Below are 24039 nucleotides of genomic sequence, written 5' to 3' on the forward strand. Positions count from 1 at the left end.
GACTGTCCGATTGATCATCTTCGTGCCTTAGTTGGGGTTTTGGATGATAAGCTACTAGGCCGATGTTGTCCCTGCAATTGCTGGATGGGACTATAATGAGTGTATAGTATATGACTGATAACGGAGCAGTGCAGTACACGAACACTCGCACCATTATGCAACGGGTCTACACCCTGTGTATCGGGCTGAGCGAGTACTCGTGCAGTGTAGCTACCAGCAGCTGCAACAATGCCGATAATTGGCTGTCCCGTTGCTCTTTTCTCTCTTTTCTCTGGTCGTGGCTTCCCGCTTTTTTTTTGTCTCTGTTGCCTGAGGGTTGTAGAAGGGGGGGCAGAGGTTTGCAACTATCATTCTGCGATACAGCGTACCAACTTGACAGCTTCCATCTTTGTCCACTGTGCAGCAGCAGCAGTATCCTCAACCAGGCCATACATTACACACTGAGAGACGTGAAAAAGGTACACAAATACTCCCTCGCACACGTTGAAAAGGGCAGAAAAATAGCAGCACACATCGTTTAATAAAAAAAATTCACCACACCTTTTCCTTTTCGTCCTCGTCGTCGCCCGTGGTCGCTTCGTAGCTGGATGCTGAGATAGGCGAGATAATTCACCAAGGGGGGGGACTCACATCCAAGATCAAAGAGGGGGGCTCCTGTGGTCTCGCCGAACGTTTGCACACCATGGACTCTCGACAGAGGGCACCATTTGCCCATATCAATTCTTCGGCCGATCTAACCGCCCCAGAACTATTGAGCTCTAGGCATTTCCCTCAACATCTCTCGCACGACTCATTGAACTCTGCTTCGAGTCCAGGAACTTGGTCAGGTCCACCTAGCGATGCGAGCGGTCCTATCAGCTCCATGATGTGGAATCATGAGCGTCCAGGATCCTCCGCTTCACGGTCAACGATGAATGGTGGTGGTGGTGGTGGTGGTGGTGGTGGTGGTGGTGGTGGTGGTCCTGGGGAGAAATCAGGTGCTATAGGTGGTCCTGGTACTGGTCTTGGGTCGAACCTGAATCCATATGGTGGACCCATCTTCTCACTCGACACACCTGCACCGCATCATCATCGACTTGCACCGAGTCCCATCGGTGCAGGGTCCATCGGTCGATCAAGACACTCAGACTCTTTTCGGCTTCCTTCGATCCACATTCCAGGGTATCATACCGTCAGATTCGTTGGTCTCTGTACCCTGTGGTACATGACTTCAGCGCTGTCCAGCAATACCGGCAAAATGATCCTCAACCATTTCAGATACCCCGTCACCTTGACCATTGTTCAATTCTTCTTCGTCGCGGCATACTGCGTGCTCATCAGTCGTCCAGAACTCGGATGGACAGGTAGATTGAGACAGCCGTCAAAGGCTATCCTCTTGGGAACATTGCCAATGGCCGCGTTCCAAGTCGGAGGACACATCTTTAGCTCATTGGCTATCAGTAGAGTACCCGTCAGCACAGTTCACACCATAAAGGTGAGCACGACGACGGCCATTCAAAATGTAAATCTCTCACTGACCTTGATCACTCTCAGGCCCTCTCTCCACTTTTCACAGTCGGCGCTTACGCTCTCCTTTTCCAAGTCTCCTACTCTCCCGCGACATATCTCTCCCTACTTCCTCTCACCATCGGCGTCATGCTAGCTTGCTCCTTCGACATCAGCCTGCATAACATTCTCGGTCTGGTCTGTGCTTTTGGATCCACGTTGATCTTTGTATCTCAAAACATCTTTTTCAAGAAAATCATGCCCACAAATGCAGACTCAGCTACTGGATTGTTGGGTGCCCCCAAGCTCGACAAGATCAATCTCCTCTACTTTTCAAGTGGTATGGCTTTCCTCCTCATGATCCCCGTGTGGATTTGGAACGATGTCCCGAGACTCTTGAACGATTGGCCGGCTCCTCGTGGAGGACCATCTGTCTCCCTCTATTTCTTCCTCAATGGGACGGTCCACTTTGCTCAAAACTTGCTCGCATTCGCCATCCTCTCATCCACGTCTCCCGTTACGTATTCCATCGCATCGCTCGTCAAGCGGATCGCAGTCATTTGTCTCGCTATCATATGGTTCAATCAAGCTGTTCACCCCATTCAAGCTGTTGGTATCGCTCTCACAGGTGTCGGGCTATGGATGTATAATAACGCCAAGCGTGATGTCGAAAGGGGTGAAAAGAGGATGAGACAGGTCGAAGCGAGTCGAGATGCTCTTCCAACACAACGTCATGCCGATATTCCTCAATCCGGTGCCAATAGCATTCTTGGCCTTTTTGGAATCGCTCGAAATCCCCCGATCGAACCTCATGCGTCTCCCAAACCGGTCTATCCACCCAACTTCAAGCAAGGATCGCACTCCTCAGCTTTGAGGACAGCCAACTTTTTATCATCTAATCAGGGACCCCACCACCCTCCACCCATGATGATGCCACATTCAAAGCCGACAACGCCTACAGAAATGGCATATCCTTCCCCACCCGCATCGGCAGACTCGTCTCCTCCCACTGGCCCTGTGACCGTCCCACCTGCAAATCCCATTACCGATCCTGGCAATACGAGGCACAGAGGGCTTTCTATGGAGACAAAGGATGGACCGTTCAGGCTTCCACCGGCTCTATCTGGTACTCGATCAGCTACGATTGAGGAGGAACGTCCAGGCCGAGGGCCCATGGTCAGGGCCTCATAGTCCCTCTCGTGTAGAGGGCGAAGCTCTTCGGATTCGGATTAGTGACCCGCTTGATGCCTCTTAAGATACATCGGGACCAATGGGGTTACCATCTTTCACTGTACAATACTCAACCACTTTCAGGCATTCCGGCGAGCGACACTAGACTACTTAGATAATGCATCATGATGACTAAAGGAAATGATTGGACTGGTGATGATGACGAGTGACCGAGGACTAAGCTACCATCCAAAGTCCCACAGGTCATCTTTTTGGGTATTGCTGAACCGTCTCTGCAAAGTCCACAGACGGGATCTCCAATCATCCCTTCCGACGTATGCGCCGCACATTCGCCTTGAGCCCGTGAATGATGATCGACCATGTAACACTCGCCAATTGTCAATCACTGTCGGACGATCAGTCAGTCAGAACAAAGTGGGCTGCTCTGCTTGAACTGGCCATATGGCCCCGGCAACTCACCACAGACTGTCCCAGGTTGCAACTTCACCCAATACTCATTCTCTCTACTCCGCAATATCCTCTCAAACTCTCTCGCCGCTTCGTACCAGACTTCCACTGTCGATTCCTCATCCCATCCATCTCTATCAACCAATACACCTCGATCTTCGTTATTCCACCTCACCATTTCCAAGCTCTCGTCTCCTTCTTCATGCGTAACGGTCAGAACCGGTCGACATGTCCTGTACATGAGCCCCTGGTTTCCAGAAGCATGGTGAGGCACAGGCACGGTCGATAGAGTCTGATACATCCCTGGCTGATCGTGTTCTAGCTGAAGAGCCGCTTTGAACCCGTCAACGAGCAATGTATGGCCTCCTTCTCCGGGCGGAGGATGGGACAAGAGATGAAAGATTTGCAAGCCGGATGGATCAGTGAAGTAGGTCGAATCGGTATGCGCTGGCAATTGTTGAGAACTGTAGGCCAAGTCTCCCAGAGACATGTCGGCTGTGAAGTCCCAAAAGCCCCCATCTGGTATCAGGATAGAGTGAGAGAGCGCGCTTTCGTTAGCCCAGGGATACAGTGAAATTGAAAGTCTTCGACTCACAATGCGTCTGTCGAATGGTGCCTATTCGATTGATGAGTTCCTCCGTGGCTTCTGGGGTAGCTGGAACTCCATTGACGAAGCAGAAGCCGTATTGGTCCTTAGTTCTCTCAGTCACCGTCGAGCGAGCAGGATTCTGGCAGCGACGTTGAACTCACCACTTTGCTGATCCACTCCAAAACCGCCTTTTCCGCCTCTTCCTCACCAGCAGAAGATGGCATCAGCCTCTCATAATCTATGGACGGAGGCTTGGACGCTATCTTGTTATCCCAGAGTATCTTACTTCAAGGTGTGTGAGCTTTTCATAAAGAGAATGTCATCAACCTACCTGCTGATCTGAGGTGATTGAGCTTCCACCAATCGGGCCCAAAACCTCCAGGGGAACAGTGCAGTATGTCCATCTTGACCATGCCACTGGACAGTTATACCATCCGAGGATGGCGTGAGCTCGGATATGAAGACGTTTGGGTCGACCTGTGAGAGTTGGGGTGGGGTCAACGAGGGCGACGAGTCATTACGAATGGTTACGGACTGACCTCGGATAGTGTTTTTAATCTCTGTTTCGTCTTCGCGTGAGAGCATTTGGAACATCGACAGTGATCGAGTAGGTACGCTGCTGAGCTGGCGAAAGGTCTCAGTACCATTCAGAAAGAAAGGTCACTCACAGTTTGAGGGATCTACCTCGATGCTCAACATCGACTACATTGTTCTTTAGAGACACTTTGGGCGGATAGTTGTCTCTCTTGCTTGCGTAGTGTCTCCGTTCGAGTGAAATCGCTGTCATAGAGCCGGATCTGCCTGCTGAGGCTCGGGAGCTTGGTACAGAAAGACTTGAACGGGTGGTGTAGAGCCGAGCTGTAGGCCCAAAAACTTGAGTATGCCCACATTGTACGGTGCAGATCCTGGAGCTAGCTGCCCGTAGCAGACCTATTGACCCAGACCTGAAGGACATCCGGACAGACAGACTCTATCAGCTGTTATGAGAGCAGTCCCAGTATGAAGACAATGCAGTAATGGAACAAGGTCCGAAAGGCCGAGCACGCGTACCTGGTGAGATCCCTGCCGATGATAACCGTCGGATCCGCAATTATGAACCGCCTGCTGCCTATGATCATGCTACAAGATTATTCATGCTTGCAAACATAAAGACCGCATCAGGCTACAGGACAAAGCTATAGGAGACAATTGTACAAATTAAAAACACATCCATAAACCCCTCCCTCCCGTTCCCTGGTCATGACGATACAAAGATGGCGTCAGGTCCTCAAGCAATCACGCAACCGACCCATCCGCTTCCCTCGCCTTCGAGGTCTGACTCCGCTCCGATAAGCTCGACATGCTCCATTTCAGCTTGGTCCTCCGCGTCCACGTACTTTGCACCCTCCTGCCTGAAGGACGTATCCCCCTCCTTCTCCTCCTCCTCATCCGCTGCCAACGCAGCCTCGATGAAAGGCTCCAGGAGTTTCAAAAGCGTTCCTCCAAACGAGACTGGGCCGATGAATCCAGTCGAGGCTTCGTCCAACGCATGATGCTCTTGCGTCTTGGGACCAATAAAGTCAGCGTCGGACTCATTGTATGTCCATTCGGACCCCTCCATGACTCGAGTAAAGACGTATTCTTTCTCTGCTGCGTCGACTGCCTCATTGTATGCGATCCACTCGAGATACATTTTCGAGTGGGGACCGATAAAATGCTCCCAGGATTCGTCGACGGCTTGGAAAGCGAGGGTCCTGGGTCCAATGAAGTCACGGGCGTTCTCTTCGAGATAGGAGGGATCCCCATCCTCGTCATTGTCGTCGTCGTCGTCGTGAGTCGTGACATCATCAAAACTATGTGTGTCGACCGCAGTGGTCTTCTCCACAGTGGGACATTCGATCGAGTCAAGCACTTGTCCAATGGACGGCTGAAGAGATGAAATGGTCAGGACCAAATGACGATAAAGCACATAGGTGCGACGTACCATGAATCCAATGCTGGGAAACCTGAATAAGTCGAATCCTACTCCAGCATGCGATTCGGACTCAGACTCAGATTCCGAGTCAGACTCATACTCATACCCAAGCTCATATACGTCGTCCTCATTGCAGTAAAAGTCCCCTTCGACAGTGAGAGCGGGGGTAACGATCTCGAGGTCGGGGGAAGAACAGGCCGACATGATCAAGATGGAGGTCCGTGCAGTGAATAGGTCGGATGAGGTCGTCAAGTGGCTTTGCTAGCGATGGTAGTCGACTTGATGGATAGATGTAGATAGATGTAGAGGTGTGAGAGGTAGAGATGTGGGAGCAAGACAAGAAGCAGACGATGAAGCTCCCATAATAAAGCATCGCTGAACTGAGCCATCATGCGTGCCACTCTCCTGTGTCAGTCTCACTCCAGGCAACAGAACTGGCATGTGATCATCAGTGGGAGAGGTATAGATTGGGACACACGGCGTAGAAAAAAATAATTCCGAAACCCCGACTGTCGTGTCGTCAACGATCACGTGAAGTCCGTGAACCGCTGGTTCCGTATGATGGTAGCATCGCAGTGTTAGTCATACACGTCAGTGACTAGCCAAGGCAGTGAATAAACTCCCAGATCAGTACAGTGACAATCGCACCGAGCATGACGAGCTTTGTCTCCATCCCCGCAGCTTGTCTCGCGCCTCCGTGCCATGCGACCCCTACTCCCCCGGAACCAGCTGTGAAAGTGGCTCCTTGATCAGCCGGAGAAGCAGTACCAAAACCCAGTGTCGAGATCGGAGCCGCCGCGTTGCCTGCTAGATGCGTCCAAGCTGATCCCGTAGCGGCTGAGAGCTGAGACGAAGAGCCATACGTAAACGTGGCGACTTCTCCGTCCGACAAGGTGGTCTTGCTGGCGTCATCGGATGACTGTCCTCCGCCTCCTCCTCCTCCACCACCAATGGTGGCGACTCCCGTTCCGGGGATCGTCTCTTCGTATTCTGATCCGGTCGTTGTCTGCCAATACGTCGTGATGGTTTGAGTGAACGCAATGGTGCTTTCATACACACTGCTCATTAATACAGGCGTTGGAGAGTACTTGATAACAGTGACAGTCCCTTGCTCAGTCACGGTGGAAGTGATGGTATCGGTCGAGTAAACAGTCGATGTGACGGTCTCCGAGTTGGTTATGTAAGTGGTGATGTAACATGGGACAGACGTCGTCGAGAGGATGGTCGTGGTAACTGTCGCTGCGGAGAGTGTGGTCGCTTGTCCACCATAGGTACATGGAGGGCTATCACAACGATCCACGAGTCGGGCAGTGGGAGTGATGGTCGGTGCGGGGATGTGAGCCGCCGCAGTGGCAGGTGTAAGTTGAGCTACGAGAGCAACGAGAAAGACTTGTAAGGCGTACATGGGGAATATTTTATTGCACGGTGAGTTACGCGATGGCGGTTGTGGGCTGCGAGAGAGAAAGTGAGGAAGTTGAATGAGTAGGAAGCGGTACGATCAGAGTGATCGATCTGGCTGACATCGACACTGTTGGGCGCCCCTCTCGGTGCTGGATGAAGGCAAGGGGATGATTCAAAGGATCAGTATCGTAGTCAGTCAAAGGATGGCAGGATGATTCAAGCCATCTCCGTGGCCGTTCAGTCCATTCCAAATCCACATATTGCATACAATACCGTTTCTCGCTTACTTCTTCTGATCCTTCGCATCCTCTGGTGGGGGCGGAGGAGGAAGCTTGAAGTTCTGTGTGGTGCGTCAGCCCTGTGATCCACGCCGACGAAAGTCCTCAGCTCACCTCGGGATGAGCTTTTGCATCTCCAGCTCCGACCTGCTCCCATGGTGACGCGGCGTCTTGGAAGTTTCTGCGGAAAGTAAGCATGTGTGTCTCCTCTACCGGTGGAAGCGCTTACCGGAATGCCTGGGTGAGCTGCAGAGGTTCATAGACGACTCGTTTCTTCTCCTCATCGTACCGGACCTCAGAGTATCCCTACGATGGGTGAGCGAGCATACCACATCAGCGGAGACTGATCAGCTCACAGTGAGTGGGAAGTCTTTTCTCAACGGGTGACCTTCGAAACCTGCATTTGGGGTCAGCATGAGAGATCATCCGTCAGCTGGTCATTCGCACCATAGTCTGTCAAGATCCGTCGACTGAAAGTACGCGTTAGCCTTGTCTCGTCCCAAACAATGAATCACTCACAGATCCGGGTGCCCATCAAAGAAGACACCATACATGTCCCAGACTTCTCGTTCGTACCAGTTTGCACCATTGAACACGCCGACAGCGGTAGGCACAGGTGTGATCTCATCGGCGTACGTCTTGACTCGAATGCGAGACTGATGTGCGACCGATAAGAGGTTGTAGACGATCTGGCGGAATCTCAGCAAAAGCAAAAGTCTTGGTCTCTCGGGATCCTGGTGGATGGATGCCCTTGCTTGCTCACCTCGAATCGCATTTCACGGGTGGGATAATCGACAGCGGTGATATCCATGACGGCCTTATATTGACATTGACTGTGATCTCTCAAGAATGTCAAGACAGGGACGACAGCCGAGGGTGGAATGTAGATGGTCAATTCGTCCTTGTAGACTGAGAATTGTTGAATGTATTTAGGTAGACAGGTTGTGAGGTATTGACCGTATCGGTGCAGAGGATCACTCAGATCGGCTGTCTTGTCGGCGGGGTTGATACCAGTAGGTTCGACAAAAGGTGCTTTGGATGGTTCGGCAGCTATAGAGAATGATCCACCCATCGTATGAGCAAGTACGAATGGCTCATCAGGTAGAGAGAGAGCCAGACTTACCTGGTCTAGAGGTGCTCGATGCAAACGTTCGCATCACAGTCGAAGCAGATCCGATCCGTCTAGCAGCTCCAGCTGATCGAGCTGCTCCTCTCAGAGCCACCAATGAAGTCCTCGCAGCCATCCTGCCCGCTATAGATCCTCGACGTCGATGGAGTATAGGCGATTCCGTTGTGGGAGGTGAACGAGGATGATGATAGCTCCTCGCACCTCCCCTATGCCACATCGGCGGGTTTATTAGCATTCTGCGCTGTAATACCCGCCTAAAAGGACTCTCAAAAGGAGCGGAAGCAAAATTCAGAAAAGTGCTGCAGCTCAGTGCTGAAGATTCAGTCAGGAATCGGGTAGCAGGAGGATCATTCCCAGGAGGGCGAGCTCACAACATTGCGCGACATCGAGGACAACGGCGAAGACAGCATTTCCACAGGAGGAGCTCGAAAGGGGACTGGAACCACAGCATTTGACCGATCTATCAAGCCTTCACGCAATTCGTCTCGAGAGATTCCGCTCGACACTTGAACCCGTTGCACGACGCCATTTGGTCTCCTTTCATTTCACCATCTAATAAGGGGAAAGGGTGTCTCGTCTGGCAGTGAAGCATCCTTAATTGGATGAGCAGTTCTGCTTGATCCCCCATGTGAGTGAGGCACCCCCCTGCGCCTCCCATTGTCCGAACGGACCTTGCTGGGCACGCGTCCGGCTGATCTTTGCTGACTTGCTTTAAGGATCGCAAAATGACAGAGACGGTCGAGAATGCACCACAGCCAGAGAAACAACAAGCCGGAGTAGATACGAAAGAAGAGGGCGCTGTTGTTGCCACAGCGCCCGGAGAGGGGGAGTCGGCTGGGGCTACAAGGGACCCATTAGCCGCAGTCGAAGTGGCAAAGACTGAACGAGTCATTGAAGATGGTACAGCCAGCAACGATGGAGCGAGCGAGGATGAAGTAGAGGGACTGGTGGAGGATGGAGATAAGCTCTCCGAGGAGGTCGAAAGCGCTCTGGAGACTGTCGATCATGCCCCGCAGGCCGACAACGCCCAACCAACCACGGAGATGCAAACGGATCGACCCGCAGACAGTACCGAGGACGATAAGCGGGATGAGACAGACCCATCTTCCGAGATCCCGACGACTGTCGTGCGACCTCCAAGTCCTTCATCTCGTACTTCAACACCGCCGCTCCCGGCTTCAGGTACCGCACCAGCCGCCGCCAAATCTTTCAAAGCGGTCAACGTGAACAAGAGGTTTTTAAGCAAAGCCGTCAGTCCAGCAGGTACATCACCTTCAGTCTCAAAGCTCGGTGGCATCGGAGGTGAGCCAATTCAGGAATTGTAGCTCCCTCTTGACAAAGCTCATTCGTCCATAGGTCGCTCAGCAACATCCCCAGTCCCCATAGGTAACACATCATCTCGCTTATTGTCAACCAAACTCAATACCATTCCCTCTTCCAAATCCTCGACATCCCCTGGACCTTCTACACCTGGATCGATAGGGTCCAGCGCACCGTGGGCGAAAACAACTCCACCATCCCGAGATGCTGCAAACTCTTCCGGTCTTCAACATCCTGCGCCTTCACGTGCAAGACTGATCTCCAGCTCGAATGTCGCCATGGGATCGGGTCAAGGGATCGGCGGCTCAGCCCCTAAACGAGCTTGGAAGACTGTATCTGCTGCCGAGAGACGAGCTGCCATCGGTATGGCTAGGGATTTTCCGACGGCATCAGAGGTTGCAGAAGGTGAGTCGGATCCGATCCGCCAACAGACTGACTCTTGGCCAGGTAAAAAAGCCGCGCAGATGGCTGCTCAGGCTCAAGCAGCTCACAATCAGGAGATTCTCAAAGGTCTCAATGCATTCACTCAGCTCGGCACAGATCACCGATGGGATGTGAGTGATGCACCTCGCTTTCTAATCGATGCGGCTGACGAGTATCTAGGACGAAGACGATGACGATGATGTCCTCGACTTTGGAGATGGCATGGTGTACCCTACTTATGAAGAGGGTCCCGGAACGAAGGAGGTCGAACCCGAGCCTAATCTAGATGCTCCAGTCTCCAAGTCTGAGCGTTTCGTCGAAGATTTCGATAGAAGCTGGCCGAGGAGAGCACCTCTACCAATCGCTTCAGAAACCCCGACTGCCCCACCGACTTCGACTGCTTTGCCTCAGAAACCGGCTCAAGATGCAGAAAGAGTCCTGTTCAATGCCAACTCAAATCGAATGGAAGCACCGCGTCGCCAACCACCACCAACCCAGAACCAGCCTTTACCTCCTCCTACCAAACTCCTTTCAAGATCTTCCGATACGGGCAATGCGCCGGCCCTTCCCCGGACGTTTGACCGACCACTACCACCACATCTGCAAGGCGATGAAATGCAGTCTACATCCCGCGACGCTCAGGCAACATCAAGGCGATCACCCTGGGGTGCAGATGCGCATACTCCACAGAACCCTTCTCAGACCCGCACCTCCCCTCAAGCTCCGTTGTCATCTCTTCCTCCCCGAAAGTCTTTCAGCCAACATCCTCATCAGCAGCAGCAGACGCTACACCCGCAGCAGCAGCAGCAGCAGCAGCAGCAACAACAACAGCAACAACAGCAGCAGCAACAGCAACAGCTACAACAACAACAACAACAACAACAACAACAACAACAACAACAACAACAACAACAACAACAACAACAACAACAACAACAACAACAACAACAACAACAACAGCAGCAGCAGCAGCAGCAGCAACAACAACAACAACAGCAACAACACCAGCAGTCACAGATGGGTCAGCCGCCGTCCATTAACCAGAGCGCTGCGGCACACCCAACAGCCCCAGTCACCAATACATCCGTGCCTGCCATGGTGCCTGTCGTCGATTCGCAGACCCAGGAAATGCATGCTGCAGCTGAAAAAGCGAGATTAAGGCGATTGGCCGAAGAACAAGAAAGAGAAGCTGCAGCTGAGCGAGCACGGAAAAAGGCAAAGGAGTTGGAGGAGCGATTCGGATCGAAACCCTCAGCTTCGGCTACAAATACGACATCTACAGACGCTCCCAAGCTATCCACATCCGGCCCGCCTGGTCTCCCATCCCCTCCCAAACAGATCACGATCGCCCAGCGGCCAAAGCCAACGGTGGACGGAACTCCTCAGCCGCCCGTATCAGCTGGGACCGGTGCACCTCCAGTTTCCGCCAGACCTAGCGCCTCCATCTTACCGCCTCGACCAGTGGGCAGTGACAGCCGAGATGGAAGGAATGGCGATTCTTGGAGGGCAAAGCCTGTCGAGCCTGCTCCTCCAACAGCAGAAAAACCTCCGACCGCGCCTGCGCCCTCACATTCGCGACCGACGGCCGAATCGTTCTTCGAAGCATCTGCCCATGAAGCACCGCGGCGGGCGGCGCCTGAGCTCTCAACGGACCAATCAAGATTAGATCCCGTTGTTCGCCTACCCGCATCTACTGAAAAGGCATCGAATAAGCAAGAGACCACATTTGATAACATGCTGGCTCGGATCCAAGCCGCCATGAATGAATCGCGGACCAACCCCGCCACCTCTTCCAGCTCACCGGCTGCGGCCACCGTTACATCTGCTATCCCTCCATCATCCACTACCGCAAGTACAAGACCGGGGCCTCCACCTGCTCCTTCCGTCCCTACATATTTTGACGTGACGCTGCCGGAACCGCCACGATCACCACTACCAGCCTGGCGCACATACACAGTCCGTCTTCCACGTACATCACGTACCCTTTCACCACCTTCCCGTGCCCGACTATTGGCATTTGACGCACCTCTCCCATCAGCTCCAAAAGGCTGGATAATGTCCTTCACGCCACCTATCGAGCAACTGACGCCTCGCAACTTGTCCATTGCCGATTCCCTCATCTCTCGCCCCCAAGTCCGTCCCCATTCGAGATTCCCAGAACCGGGACCCATCGTCAGCATATCCCCTCGTCAATTCGAACCATTCCTCAAAAAAAAGCGTAAGGCCGTCAATGAACCCCTACGGTCAAACACCAATGCCGAGATCATCCAGCCTACTATGGCCACTTCGAACATTCTGACGACTTTTGCCTCGACGATCCCAACACAGCCTTTGGAATCACCAGCAGGCGTATCTCGACAAAAGACCAAATCGCCCGTGAAGACCTCCATGGCCAGCCGAGCCGAGAAAAAGGGAGTGTTCTCCACGGAAGGCGTCAGTGTGCTCGATGGCAGAGCTCGTGCGGCTTTGGATGCCCGTCCTGGAGTGCGATTCATGGTGTCCTCCGAACTGGAAGGTGACAGTTTGTTGGACGAAGTCAATAAGATGAGCCTGGAAACGGTTGAGGAAGGCATGGATCAGCGTATTGAGCCGGTAGAAGGGCGGATCTCTGGGTCAGAGGTGAGTCGGTATATTTTGACCATTATACTGATCTCCAAGACGCCAAAGACTCCACCAACACTCAGTGCCAGTGCATCCCGCGGTCAGATCGCCTCACCGAATGGAGTTTCTGCGGCCTGGACAAAGGCCGGTCAGAATGTCAATTCACAGGATCACATCAAGAGCATGTGGGAAGCTCCGGCTTCCAACGCCAGCGCAGCCCCTACCGCCCCGGCCGTTGCCACTGTGCCGACGACCAGCACTGAGACATCTCGACCGATTGAACCCACCCTCACGGAACCCGTTCCCGATCCCTCAATGCCCCTTTACCCCTCTCTTAATGCTCCATCCTCTGCAGACCCTCCCGCCGCAAGGCCATTGAATGCCGGCGGTAAACTTCCCTACTCTCAATCTCAGACTTTCTCACCTCCCGCGACGAATGCCACTTTCTCCACCCTTCGCCATTCCACAAGCACCGGACAATTTGGCTACAATCCCCAGCAGAACATGATTGGACTCTACGCGCGAAACCCTAGCAATGGTGTCGCTGGCAATGTTGTCAATGGATACGGTATGCAGGGAGGAGTGTGGTCATCTTCTGCATTCGGATCCGGTTACGGTTATGCTAAGCCAAACGTTTCGGGTGCCATCAGCGCGATGGATCAGAAAGCAGCCATGGCGTTCAACTCGGCTCAATCTCAACAGGGCAAGGATGCATCTATGGCTGCGGCGTACGCCAGCGCATCCATGTCAAATGACTATGGTCGTTACCAGCAGCAGCAGCAGCAACAACAACAACAACAGCAACAGCACCAACATCAGCAGTATGCTTCTGCTGGATTTCCATCGCCTGCAGGAGGAGCTCATCACCATGCTTCACCTTCACAATCTTCGCAATACGGTCAATCGCCGTACATGTCTACACGAAGCATGACATCACCTCAACAGAACCCTTATACCTACGCGTACGGTGCGCCCGGCTCACACCTCGGAGCTGCCGGAGGTCCAGGAAATGCTCATGTCCGCGGCGGAGGTCGGGAGCAAGGCCAAGCTGCTGATGTGAACGTGTATGGAGGCGGATACTACGGTGGTGTCGGCAACCAGCAGGCCATGTATGGGTACGCCGGGGGAGCAGGAAACCACGGAGCTGTCGGACAGGCAGGCAGAATAGTCTCTGGGCAGCATGGTGCTGGTGCTCAGAGAAAAATGTGGTGAGGGAATCGACGATAGCGTTTTCTTTTATTACGCAGGGCTTGTCAGCTGCTTCATACCTTGCAGCGAGCTGTCTGATGCACATTGATTTTTGGGACATTCTGGGCTGCGCAACTCCTGAATCTTGTCACAGTTCTCTTGCCGCTCGGTCTATACATATTGCAAAGAAGAGATCTCGCCTTGAGGTAGATAACGCCGAGAACTCACGTGAGGATCAAGGCCACTGGACGGACCCGAAAATCGAAAGTGGCAGGAGGACAACTCACCTGACCAGATTGTGGCACATTAGCCATCTTGAGCAAGGGCTTGCGACCTGAATGGGACGGTGAGCCTGAGGATGAGGATGATATAGGAATGGAGGTTTCCATTTGTGCCTCTTTCGCTTCTTACAACCCTCATAGAACAGACACGCATTTGGACAGACTGCACTCGAACCCAACAACGCTGGCAGCAATGACTCGTCCGGAACCTTTCCAGCGTCACCCCGCGTTCACGAATAAGAGGCATTGGAGTCTGGCGTTCGATTACCATGAGACGTCGCCCATCCTGGCTGATGACAGAAGCGTTCGCCCTTGCTATGGACTCCGGCAGAGAAACACTAGAGGGGCAGCCCCTCCCCGAAGGAGGACAGTCCACAAAGTCTTGTCGAGCATGCTGGAAGGTGGCGACGATGTCAAAGAGGTCGCGACTTCGCCCTGGACAGCTCAGAAGCCTCTTGATGTTGGCGCTCAGACGAGCGAGGAAGATTTCTCAGAGCTCGACGCGGAATCAAAGCAGGAGGTTGAACACGAGTTTTGTCACTGCTCCGACGTGCAGTCGCTGATGGTGAGCTATCGGCAAAAACAAGCAGCCATCTTAACCACATCTCTAGAGCGATGACGATGCTCTCTCGCTTAACATTTCTGAGGTCTCAAGTCACACAACAAGCTGCGAGGTCATTGTGGCAAGAACGCTCTTCTATTCTGTGGATGAGAACTCGTACACAAGCATCACGCCGATATACTCTAGAGAAAGCAAGAAAACCACCAAAGTCAAGGACTTTTTTTGGTCGTCCCGGATGATAGTAGGCATCAATGTCTTCCCGCTTGGCGTACCGACTTCTGACGGATGTACGTCAGATACCACGACTTCGACAAACAGCCAAAAAAGTCATGAACCGTTTTGTGGCGGGCAGAACTGGGCCCGAGATCGCTGCCGGCTTGCCAGACTTGTCGTAATCCCATCCACGAATGGCGAATATCGTCTCGCCGCCTTTGAATATGTCGCTATGCATGATGCTGTGTATGTTGGTCCGTCGTCGTTGGCAGTAAGTAGTAAAGTACATAATCTGAGGACCTTTCTACCTGTCCATCTCAGCGTTTCACTTCATCAGGTCTTCAAAGCCTTGAGCTACATCCTCCTTGAGCTGCAAGGAATCAGCGGGCTCTCATTGATCTTAGTGACATACCTTTGGCGAGATAACATCCTTATCCGCAAAATAAGCTAGCATCATTTCTCTCGCCAGCCAGGCGTCCTTCACCTCGCCGAGCGGTCGGCCCTGTCACGCACGTCAGAGCGATCCCTACTGAGATACTCGTATGTTCTTACCTCATACTCCACAGCAAGTGATCCTTTGGTCCGTACCAGTGATAATGAATGGCCCTTGGGCACTTTTTGCGATGGGAAGAGGGATTTCAAGGATTGTATCGATTCCGTGATCCGCTGCGAAGAGGAAAGTAAGCTCTGGGAGAGGCTGAATAGCGCGTAACAGAAGACTCACAGCATCCTCTGTCTCGGTGATAGAGCCTGATGTCCGAGCGAGCTTTTGACGAGCGATTAGAGCTCTGGTGAAACCATCCCGCAGGTGCTATGGCAGTATGAGCCCTTGATGAGACGCGTGAAGGTTTGGGCTTACGCTGAAGTCGGTGCTTCGGACCGGAACTGCAACATGGTGAGCATCTCAGAGATAGCGATTAGCTTGAGGTTTTACACTCACCGATCCTCACAGCACAAGACACCGATTGATCCAACAGCGACTTGATCAATGCCTCTCCCGTCATTTGTGGAGCGCCAAGGGGATCTGAACCAGATGGTGATGGGGGAGTGAGAAGATGCAGGGCGGTGAAGTTCTAGATCGCCAAGAGGTGAGCTGGGTGACTCATCCGGAGCTAATGCACTCACATGCCATCCCGGAACATGATGCAGATTCTTGATCCTTGACTCCTCGATGTAGAAGCCCGCGCTATATACCTTGACTCTGAGAAAGGATACCTTGCGAACGCCCAAGCCGACGAGATGAAGAGGCGGACAGGGTGAAGTGGGTATGAAAGACACGGGAAAGCGCACTTCGGTATCAGGATCGACTAGAGGCCCTGTCAGCGATTTCGCTCAAAAAGTAGGGGGAAATTGTTACCTTTGAAAGAGCTTGCACCAGCTACGCGATCATCTGACTTGGGTGCAGTTTCATTCTGGACGATCAAGCGAGCTCTGAGCAGGTCCAAGTGGTGATGTACTGCACGTCACGTCATCATCAGCCAGAGCTCCGACGAGGGACCCCTTGAGTCTCAACGGCAACTCACCGCCCAGCTTCTCGTCTGCAAAATACGCAATTCCAAAAGAGATGGCTCCACCGGCGAGGGCTATTCGCTTAGAGACTGGGGCCCGCCTCGCAGTCAAGCCCACTACGTGCAATGCTCTGGCTGTACCTCTGAACAACATGGTGAAGTTGCATGTGCATGAAGGGGATTTCACCGATTCCTGATGCGAAACAGTTTTTATCCGGCGATTTTCCGACGACTTCGCTCGTATTCATGTTTTCGCCACATCTTCACTATGCTGTTGTTGCTCGCTACCCATGTTGATGTGCCTTGAGAAAGCCATCATCCTCTCAAACTCAGCGCCGTTGATCCAGAAACAGCATTTTTCGACTCGAGATCAGCTGGCTTCAGCAGCGTGACAAGTTTAGTTTTAAGTCCGAATGCGAGACACCACTGAGACTTTCTTTTTCTCCAGTGTCCCCTCGTAAGTGGCACTCAACATGCATCCCTCACAGAGATCAATGGGATTCCTCCCTTCTCCATGCTGGTCACGGCTCACCTGACCGTACCGCATGATTGGAACGCACCCATTCTTCGTTAACTCTAGTAATGCATGCATGCAACATATAAGTACCGTTCAATCGAGCTTTCATACCACAAGTCCCAGAGTGTTCACCATCAACGATATCACCCCATCGTCCAGTCGACCAACTTTCCAGCCTAAGATATTTTTACCCACCGATATGTCCTCATCGTCTTCTTCGATTTTGCTCTCCACGCCTCCACTCGGATCCGAATTTGATACTTCGATCAATACAGGTGGCGAAAAAATCAACTGGGATGACCACGCCGCCGCTTGGTTTGGAGACCGAGAGCTGGGATTCACACAGTCCCCCGAGACCACATCGGTAGGTACATCGCTGCTCGAGAGACAAATTCTGACCATAGGGCAGATCGATTGGGACAGTTTGCTTCCTCCCTTAACGCGTATCGATCGACGCGCTTCAAGGGCAAAATCTCGTCTTACAGAGCACATTGATGATGGAGAATTGGCTGTTCTGGATGAAGATTATCTTGATGAAACCCGAGGTGATTTCATTGGCCCTTGGACGCTGTCATTCACGACTTTTGTCGAGCAAATGCTTTGCGCTGCCATGAGACAGACTGTGAATCAGGCTGGAGAAATGAGACAACCCAGGCGAATGGCGAGTGGTCCGCGGATCTTACGGATGAAAGCTGATGCCGACCTACCGCAGGTAGTGGCAGAGCATTCTCTCGCCAATCAGCCTGAGTATGGAGTGCCGCCGCCCCTGGAAAATGGTCGGAGGTTCCGCGATCGCCTTCGCAATGTCGCTCGAAAAGTCCGCGGCATCTTGATCCGGTCCCAATGCTAGACTGGATCCTGCAGTGCCTCTATATTCCCTTTGAGTGTCCCGTCACCTGTTTCTTTGCCGTCACTCGTGATTCCCCGGAGCATGCATGCCGGATCCGTAAACAATGCTTCTAGATTCATGATTCGTTCTTTACCACGAAACGCCACTGGTTCACTGTTGGACTGGCTCCAGTATTTGCATCGCCGCCTGGAGCAAAGATGCCTGCGTCGAACGGCGTGTACAGCGATGAAAGCACACCACTTTGATTTCGATTGGAAAGCTCGTTATATCGTATAAGTGTAGCATCGTAATCGTTCATGGCGGACTTGATCCGTTCGATTTCGAACACTCCAGTCTGGTTACCTTTCAGGCCAAGCAAGCCTACAGTCCAGGAGGTGGCGATGAGGCGGTAATAGAGCTGGGCGTAATTGATGCTCGAGTCCATAAAGTTTCGCAATCTCGTGTCGCTGACCTTCACATCGTGAGCCAGACGCTCCACCTCGTCCCAGAGGCGCAAAGCTTCCTCTTTTTCCTTAAGAGCGGCATCGACTTGCTCAGCATCGACGATCTGAGCGGCTTCTTTAGCCAGTGCTAGATCCATCCCGCCGATATGCGAGTCTCTGGTCCACTCGAGACGGCTCAATTGGTGTATCAGGGAATAGTGTCCCAGGAGTACGCCTCGTGAGGCAGTGAGAGCCAACTGCCTGAGGGCTCGCATTGAGCCACTCTCCATATACTGATAAATCTGCTGGAAAACGTCCTCTTCCGAGATGGTCGGATTCAGGGCCCAACGGGCGATCACTTCGACATTCATGTCAATCCAGAACTCGTCTGCAGGATAGGGACCGTTCCATCCTCCACCCCTAGACCAAGTGACTATACCTTTGAAGAGAGGTGACCCGACGAGGTCCTTGAGCCTTCGATGTCCCGTATAGTCATCATACTTTGCAGGATTCTTCTTGTAGATCGTGTTGTATTCCTCAAAGCCATCGATCACACCGTGCATCACGTATTGAGGGGTCGCACCTTTGCCTTCGTATTCTCGCTGACACTGGATTTCCACTAGGCTCTGATGCTTTCCAATTCCTAGAGTGGGATTGAACTTGACTGTTCGCCAAAAGTCAGCTTCGGTATGTTTGATGACAAAGTAGAGATTGGGGTGAGGCTGGATCTCATTTGTCACGTTGAGGTAGTATTCGGGATCGTTGATAAAGCCATCGAAAGACCAGGTGCGGTACAGCAGGAGTTTGTTGTGTCTCTTGATGACTGTCTCCTCTAGAGCCTTCAGGAGCTTGATGTGACTCTTGTATCCATCTGTGATCGGACTTGCACCCACATGATAGGGTACATCAAAGGTGTATATCTCTCCGGTCCGGACGAGGAGGCCATCCAGAGCGGGAAATCGTTCAAAGACAGCATTCAGCATGTACACTGTGATATTGTACATTTGCTTCGAGTCCATCGACCACTTCCCACTTTGATCCACGATGACATCTCCATATCTCTCCACGAGTGATTTTGGCAAGGTGAACATGTCGAACCAGTACATGGCTTTCAAGCCCTCATTGTGTATAGCTTGAATATCATTGTCGATCACAATTGCTAGATCTTCAACCCATTGTCTCGACTTCGAGCCTGCCGGGAAGATAGCAGGATCGAAGGTCTCCCAGGTGATGGCGGCGGATGGCGGCTGTCCATCATGCTTGACCATGACATTGTATCCCAAACTCTTTACAACGCGCGGATCGGAATACTTCGTCTGAGTTGGCCCTTCTCCAGGGTTCTTATGGACCAAATTGACACGCAACTCGAGCGGGACGCCTTTTTCGGGCTGGTGATTGGTCACTGTGGATGTGATAGTGTTCCAGTAGTCCAGAAAGACGGTCAGGATTATCGACAGCCGGCTGAAGCGGAGCATTTCGGAGACGTACATGGTGAAGTCAGATCTAGCTTGCCGGACCTTCTACTGTATGCATCATAGCCCGGTGATTCCTCGCTCGTCTGACTTGGACCTCACACACAACCACAGGTGAGCATGCCAAGCCCGAGAACAGGAAGGCAACAGATACTGGTGTGGGATTGAAGATGTATAACAGATCAACATTGCTACCCCACCGCATATCTGCCTGATTGATGTCATCGGGACGCGGGGTGAACCGGCCCGAGAAACACTGAAGTGGGGAAATAAATGCCTATGGGATGCGCTAATGTCAAGGCCACAGACTCCATACCTTACCGGGTTTCCAATTGTGATCCTTTCCGAGGCATCATCGCAGCAAAGTAGACTCCTCTCACTCATTCGGGACTGCTTCCGAACACGAACGAGAAGTTGCGCATGTGATACCAGGAAAGAAAGATTGAGCGACTGAGTCAGAATCCCAATGGGACAATAAGATTGTCCTCATCGATGTGGACATCTCTGCGGTCTGTCACTTTCCATACTTGCGGAGTGCTACCAGTCAGCCTGAATCAAAGCCTCTATAGCCTTCTATAATGCATCGCCAAGCCGTTGCCGCTTCGGTCAGGGATAGCACGACCTCGCCATTCGCCACAAATGCTTCTCCGTTGAGGCGGTGATCACCGAGAAACGCGGTTTAACGCTCGAGTGCTTCAACAGCGTGTCACGCAGATGCAGCCTTCATATCACCGTGCTCGCCAAGCAGGAGGTATCTGAGCCGCTCGCCATGGCAATAATGTACTCATGATGGAGTGTGATGGCCATCATCACCCTCTTTCGCCAGCAAGTATCCTCCGCTCTTATCGGGGGCCAAGACCCCGGCAATGTCGTCCTCCGCAATGGCTAAACGGCCAAACAGACCCCTAGTCGTCAGATGCGTATACGAGGGAACTTCCAGAAAGGTTACTTTTCCTTCCGCAGTGACTTGTCGTCTGGACTCAGTCCGTTCTAGGGTGAGCTTCCTTCACCGCATGTCTCACAGCTCAGACCTCCTTTAGATCGGTGAATGCTTCTCGCTCTTCGCATCGCCCTTCACTCTGTCCTATACGGATGACGACGGCGAGGAGTTCACAGTCAGAAACGAACATGATCTCACAGATGCCATAGCATACTTTGTCTCTGGAGACGACGATGATCAAGGATCTTCTATTCGATCTGGATTGGGATCAACTCGAAATCCACAAAAGATCGTCTTGCGTCTGGACGTCGTGGTGGAATACGATGGCCCGAGCTTGAGCGACACGTCGTCCATCTCCGGGTTCTCGACCTCGACAGGAGAAGATGGAGCAGAGAGCGTTTGGAGCTCGGCATATACGCACAGTGTGCACAGCGGCCAATTCAGCGAGAGGTCCCAAAGGTTACTCCCTACTGCAGTAGAGCTTCAGCACAGTGAAGCGCTACTCGCGGGTGCTATTCAAGACTTGAATCTCAGCAATACGGGAACGCCTAGCGTGTTCTCGGACGCTACAATCGATGGCAAAGCACCTTCATTCCGTCGAGACTCCCGCACATCCACCAGTCGTCAATTACCTGGACCATCTTCCCTGCCAAACAGACGGGCATCGGATGAGACCGCTCGACAGGATCCACCCTTGACTGGGCCGGACAGCGCTCCAGCTCCTTCACTTCTTACTCACTCGGAGCTAGGACATAGATGGCTGAAGGAGCAGACCAGCCTCGTGACTTCAAGAAGGTTTGGCGCTCCATCCATCAATGGCTCGAATCGACAACAAGGCTCGAGGGATAGTGACGACAGCGATGAGGAGGAGGTGGTGGACCTGGCCCTACTCCGTGACGCCAGGGGAAGTCAGTTATCGACAAGAAACGTTAGGCTGACCAGTTTTCAGAGTTCTACTACTCTTACGGGTCAGATGTCGCGAGCTTCACCTCTGATGCAGAAGTGGAAGCCCCACAGAATGTCGCTTCAGGCTCGCGACCACCGGTTCATCATTTTTCAGCTTATCGGGACGTCACTGCCAGTGGATCTAGCGCAGATCCAGGTCTCAGTCCCTTCATTACCGACTGCTCAGCATGCGGGACCCAGCTTGATTATTTACGTTACGTTTGCGCGATCTGCGGAGAGGTCCAGGGATCGTCGGAAGGCAACGGATTAAGCGAGGCTGCGAGTAATTCAGGCTTTGAGCTTTGCGCTGGCTGTATCGAGACTCATGGTATCGAGCATTCGAAAGCCATGGCTCGAGCTGCGCAAACCCGGACACCTCCCAAAATGGAGCTCAATCATCCTTTCCAAGAGAAGATCTGGGGAGATCGGGAATGGAAGGATGTCGGTGAGTCAAAGCGCTCACCTCGAGAATACGGAGGCCAAGCTCACCTTTGAATAGAGTATACCGAGGACTCTTCGTGTTCGATATGCCAGAGGCAGCTACATCGAGAACGGTTTAAATGTGAGTATAATCAATCGCCATGGCTCAAGACTGACCTTCGCTGAACAGGTGTATCTTGCTCAAAATTCGAGCTATGCAGCTTCTGTAGGTGGCCACAACAGAATACATACACTTCGCTAAAACTACATGCCAGGCTATCAGAAAGTAGGAGAAATACACCCTGCGCATGCGTTTCTTGTTGTCAACAATACTGGCTCACTCAAACATGTTCCGTCAAGTCCCATCCCAGTAATGATGATGCAGTCTTCGAGAGTGGCCCCCATCTCCTGTGAGCCACTCACAAACGCTGTCGCTTACAGCTCTCAGCCGTTCGCCATCCTGGGGTGTTTTGTCACAAGTAAGCGGATCTCCAAAGTTCGGTCATTCAAGCTGATACACCACTTTAGCTGTCTTCAGGACATCGTGGGGCCGCGTTTCCATTGCGCGGTCTGTCTTTCTTGGTCAGTTCATGACCAAATTGGCCTCCTCGAGACACTGATCTGTGTTTCAGGGACCTGTGCGCGGATTGCGAAGGACTCGCTGTACCAAGCGACGGATCCGGGCACACTGCGGATCACATTATGATGAAGGTGAGTATCGGCGTACATCCTTGCGCTATCAGGTACTGAGGCATACCAGATTCCTCTTCCGCTGGGCTCGCACGAAGTCGAAGTTGTCTCGCGAAGAGCTAGAGATCGTTGGCTTCAACAAGACGCATCCGCTGTCGCTGCCGCAGCTGCCCTGAGGTCGAATGGCGATGGAAGGGCTAGATCTTTGTCTCCGACCAATGAGACGGTCTATGCAGATCCGAATGGCACTCGAGCCGACGTGACCGGTGCATCACCATCAACATCTCGTATCTCCCGAGATCTGAATCACCATATGCAGTGCAGCCAGTGCCAAGAGTGGATCATTGGAACCAGGTTTCAATGCGCCAATTGTCCATCCAAGCCTACAGGGTATAGTCTGGTGCCTTTGTCGATTTTTAGAGCTGCGAACTTGTGACTAACGTTTTCTCGCAGTGCTCAAATTGTGAAATCCGTTCCTATCGATGGCACGATCCCAAGCACGTATTCTTCAAGCTTGATGCGCCGGTTCATTTCTCCATTCAGTCGGAAGAAGGTTTGCTCCCGCTACTGTACAAGGGCAAAGTAGGCGAAGTGCCTTCGTCTGTCGCGCTCGACCCTCGTGATCCGAAGGCGTACCTCAAGCATGTCGTACATCGGGAAACCCTGTGCGATATTCACTCCGATCAGATCCGGGGAGCGTGGTTCCGATGTGCTCATTGCCCAGCCGGGTTCGATGTGTGCGAAGAGGCAGCGCAAGAGGATCACCACGATTCTACGCATGGTGAGTCCTGTAAGCGCGCGATCGCAAGTCGTGCTGAGTCGCGCTCTCGTAGTATTCGTAGTCTTCAAGGCCAAAGTTGATATGGGAGTCTTTCGACAAGTTGCTCATCTAGAGGAAGCTCAATCAGAGCCTCTCCTGAAGAATCCGGTATATCTTAGTAGTTGAGGATCGAGACTGTATGTTCACTGTGTTGTAGGCTAGGCGAGAGCAAGTCAAGCATATGAATGACTATGCTTAATTCCATCTCCTTTCGCGACTGCTTTTGCCGACTTCCCTATATTTTTTTTGGGAGGTTTATGACATGTCTTGCTCTCGCTCCTCTATCACGAGGTCATTCAAATGCGGTACATGAATGGAACGGCGCTGATCAAAACCAATTATGCTGCTCGAAAGATGAATGGGATCGGGTCAGACGATGCGGTGAGGAGGAGG

General features: G+C 52.5%; 12 protein-coding genes across 12 annotated transcripts; 6 read left to right on the top strand and 6 right to left on the bottom strand.

Annotated features, from left to right (window-relative positions):
* Positions 1-910: 910 nt before the first annotated feature.
* BD324DRAFT_576560 (triose-phosphate transporter family-domain-containing protein) lies at positions 911-2676 on the top strand (the record flags this gene model as incomplete). Its single annotated transcript, XM_022013196.1, has 2 exons — positions 911-1474; positions 1534-2676. The coding sequence occupies 2 exons, from the start codon at positions 911-913 to the stop codon at positions 2674-2676; spliced, it is 1707 nt and encodes a 568-aa protein (XP_021872764.1).
* A 148-nt stretch (positions 2677-2824) lies between these two features.
* BD324DRAFT_617840 (hypothetical protein) lies at positions 2825-4838 on the bottom strand. Its single transcript, XM_022014951.1, has 7 exons — positions 4381-4838; positions 4252-4336; positions 4044-4189; positions 3874-3997; positions 3719-3815; positions 3136-3642; positions 2825-3061 (listed from the first exon to the last, which is right to left on the bottom strand). Exons 1-7 carry the CDS (start codon positions 4665-4667, stop codon positions 2898-2900), a joined length of 1410 nt encoding a protein of 469 aa, XP_021872765.1. The 5' UTR covers positions 4668-4838; the 3' UTR covers positions 2825-2897.
* Positions 4839-4864: 26 nt separating this feature from the next.
* BD324DRAFT_617841 (hypothetical protein) lies at positions 4865-6132 on the bottom strand. The gene is made up of 2 exons (XM_022014952.1): positions 5676-6132; positions 4865-5618 (listed from the first exon to the last, which is right to left on the bottom strand). Exons 1-2 carry the CDS (start codon positions 5868-5870, stop codon positions 4980-4982), a joined length of 834 nt encoding a protein of 277 aa, XP_021872766.1. The 5' UTR covers positions 5871-6132; the 3' UTR covers positions 4865-4979.
* Positions 6133-6649: 517 nt separating this feature from the next.
* On the bottom strand, positions 6650-7032 carry BD324DRAFT_617843 (hypothetical protein; the record flags this gene model as incomplete). The annotated part of the gene is made up of 1 exon (XM_022014953.1): positions 6650-7032. A coding segment is annotated over exon 1 (161 nt), but the record flags the coding sequence as incomplete, so codon positions are not given.
* A 148-nt stretch (positions 7033-7180) lies between these two features.
* On the bottom strand, positions 7181-8725 carry BD324DRAFT_617845 (hypothetical protein). Its single transcript, XM_022014954.1, has 7 exons — positions 8109-8725; positions 7865-8034; positions 7793-7815; positions 7702-7742; positions 7575-7651; positions 7460-7526; positions 7181-7407 (listed from the first exon to the last, which is right to left on the bottom strand). The coding sequence occupies exons 1-7, from the start codon at positions 8415-8417 to the stop codon at positions 7351-7353; spliced, it is 744 nt and encodes a 247-aa protein (XP_021872768.1). The 5' UTR covers positions 8418-8725; the 3' UTR covers positions 7181-7350.
* Positions 8726-9020: 295 nt separating this feature from the next.
* BD324DRAFT_297593 (hypothetical protein) lies at positions 9021-9966 on the top strand. The gene is made up of 3 exons (XM_022012417.1): positions 9021-9102; positions 9191-9598; positions 9831-9966. Exons 2-3 carry the CDS (start codon positions 9200-9202, stop codon positions 9858-9860), a joined length of 429 nt encoding a protein of 142 aa, XP_021872769.1. The 5' UTR covers positions 9021-9102; positions 9191-9199; the 3' UTR covers positions 9861-9966.
* BD324DRAFT_297537 (hypothetical protein) lies at positions 9933-11513 on the top strand. The gene is made up of 4 exons (XM_022012416.1): positions 9933-10199; positions 10292-10348; positions 10398-11032; positions 11136-11513. Exons 1-4 carry the CDS (start codon positions 10065-10067, stop codon positions 11374-11376), a joined length of 1068 nt encoding a protein of 355 aa, XP_021872770.1. The 5' UTR covers positions 9933-10064; the 3' UTR covers positions 11377-11513.
* Positions 11514-14131: 2618 nt separating this feature from the next.
* Positions 14132-15330, top strand: BD324DRAFT_297527 (hypothetical protein). Its single transcript, XM_022012415.1, has 3 exons — positions 14132-14852; positions 14899-15090; positions 15146-15330. The coding sequence occupies exons 1-3, from the start codon at positions 14382-14384 to the stop codon at positions 15242-15244; spliced, it is 762 nt and encodes a 253-aa protein (XP_021872771.1). The 5' UTR covers positions 14132-14381; the 3' UTR covers positions 15245-15330.
* Positions 15275-16972, bottom strand: BD324DRAFT_679436 (chalcone-flavanone isomerase-domain-containing protein). Its single transcript, XM_022019039.1, has 9 exons — positions 16586-16972; positions 16420-16518; positions 16188-16369; positions 16003-16135; positions 15922-15947; positions 15787-15873; positions 15615-15728; positions 15475-15564; positions 15275-15432 (listed from the first exon to the last, which is right to left on the bottom strand). The coding sequence occupies exons 1-9, from the start codon at positions 16722-16724 to the stop codon at positions 15388-15390; spliced, it is 915 nt and encodes a 304-aa protein (XP_021872772.1). The 5' UTR covers positions 16725-16972; the 3' UTR covers positions 15275-15387.
* Positions 16973-17286: 314 nt separating this feature from the next.
* On the top strand, positions 17287-17937 carry BD324DRAFT_649009 (hypothetical protein; the record flags this gene model as incomplete). Its single annotated transcript, XM_022017918.1, has 2 exons — positions 17287-17451; positions 17497-17937. 2 exons carry the CDS (start codon positions 17287-17289, stop codon positions 17935-17937), a joined length of 606 nt encoding a protein of 201 aa, XP_021872773.1.
* On the bottom strand, positions 17844-20092 carry BD324DRAFT_297655 (glycoside hydrolase superfamily). The gene has a single exon (XM_022012418.1). The coding sequence runs from the start codon at positions 19847-19849 to the stop codon at positions 18053-18055; it is 1797 nt and encodes a 598-aa protein (XP_021872774.1). The 5' UTR covers positions 19850-20092; the 3' UTR covers positions 17844-18052.
* A 448-nt stretch (positions 20093-20540) lies between these two features.
* BD324DRAFT_617855 (hypothetical protein) lies at positions 20541-23841 on the top strand. The gene is made up of 12 exons (XM_022014955.1): positions 20541-20826; positions 20872-21679; positions 21721-22161; positions 22216-22278; positions 22327-22362; positions 22412-22546; positions 22585-22615; positions 22665-22718; positions 22769-22847; positions 22897-23226; positions 23280-23607; positions 23660-23841. The coding sequence occupies exons 1-12, from the start codon at positions 20698-20700 to the stop codon at positions 23770-23772; spliced, it is 2547 nt and encodes an 848-aa protein (XP_021872775.1). The 5' UTR covers positions 20541-20697; the 3' UTR covers positions 23773-23841.
* Positions 23842-24039: the final 198 nt, after the last annotated feature.

The sequence above is a fragment of the Kockovaella imperatae genome, assembly GCF_002102565.1.
Source record: "Kockovaella imperatae strain NRRL Y-17943 chromosome Unknown BD324scaffold_3, whole genome shotgun sequence".
Taxonomy (NCBI): Eukaryota; Fungi; Basidiomycota; class Tremellomycetes; order Tremellales; family Cuniculitremaceae; genus Kockovaella; species Kockovaella imperatae.